Raw genomic sequence first — 783 nt, 5'->3', positions numbered from 1 at the left:
ATAAGGAGTACAAGTGATGAGTCAAATGTCAATGGTGATCTAGCAACAAGTGATGCCGATGCACCTGTAAGTGATGACAATATGGCAACCAGTATTAGCGTTGATGCATCCACAAGTAACGAACCTCAAGAATCTGATAGTGATGAATCCAGTCAACGAGACAAATATGAACATATTCAACATAAGAAAAGTACTGACAAAAATATCACAAAGAAAAGACGAGAGTTTGTTAACGACAAGCTGAAAAATTATCGTTAGGATAAACTGAAAAGGAAGCTTCCTCTTCATGCACAAATACTTCACTGTGCCCAAAAAGAATTAACAGTTAAGAAACAATTAATTGAGCAAATTAATACAATGGATAAAATATATTCTGATAATATAGAGAAAATGACACAGAACATGGAACAATTATCAAACTCAATAGCTTAATTTGCTCAGACAGTTTATGACATACCAGCATTCTCCAAAACATCATACCCTTCCCAAACGTATAATCCATACCTACAAAGCTCTCAAATGCCTTTTCATGCTACGTCAGGTTATCATTCACCTAATAATAATCCTTATGACAATGCATAAACAAGCTACATCCTATAAGAACAGTAACTATCATAATGATTATTAATTGTAACTGATGACTTAAAACTATTATCATCATAACTATTATTATTGTTATTATGACTATTATTAACACTCATTATTACTCTCTTGATTACATAGGTAAATAAGTATTCTCATTGTTAAACTCATTTTAATCCTAAATTAATTGAAATTGTTACG

General features: G+C 31.4%; 1 protein-coding gene across 1 annotated transcript in view; it reads right to left on the bottom strand.

Annotated features, from left to right (window-relative positions):
- Positions 1-349: 349 nt before the first annotated feature.
- Positions 350-783, bottom strand: part of LOC105314952 (piggyBac transposable element-derived protein 4-like) — a 3383-nt gene continuing 2949 nt past the window's right edge. The window contains exon 2 of the mRNA XM_011409405.1: positions 350-373. Within this exon, the coding sequence (XP_011407707.1) occupies positions 350-373 (24 nt within the window). The remainder of the gene's footprint in view (positions 374-783) is intronic.

This window comes from Amphimedon queenslandica, unplaced genomic scaffold, assembly GCF_000090795.2.
Source record: "Amphimedon queenslandica unplaced genomic scaffold, v1.1 AMPQUscaffold_12190, whole genome shotgun sequence".
In the NCBI taxonomy this organism is placed as follows: domain Eukaryota; kingdom Metazoa; phylum Porifera; class Demospongiae; order Haplosclerida; family Niphatidae; genus Amphimedon; species Amphimedon queenslandica.
This window is presented reverse-complemented; position numbering and strand designations above follow the sequence as displayed.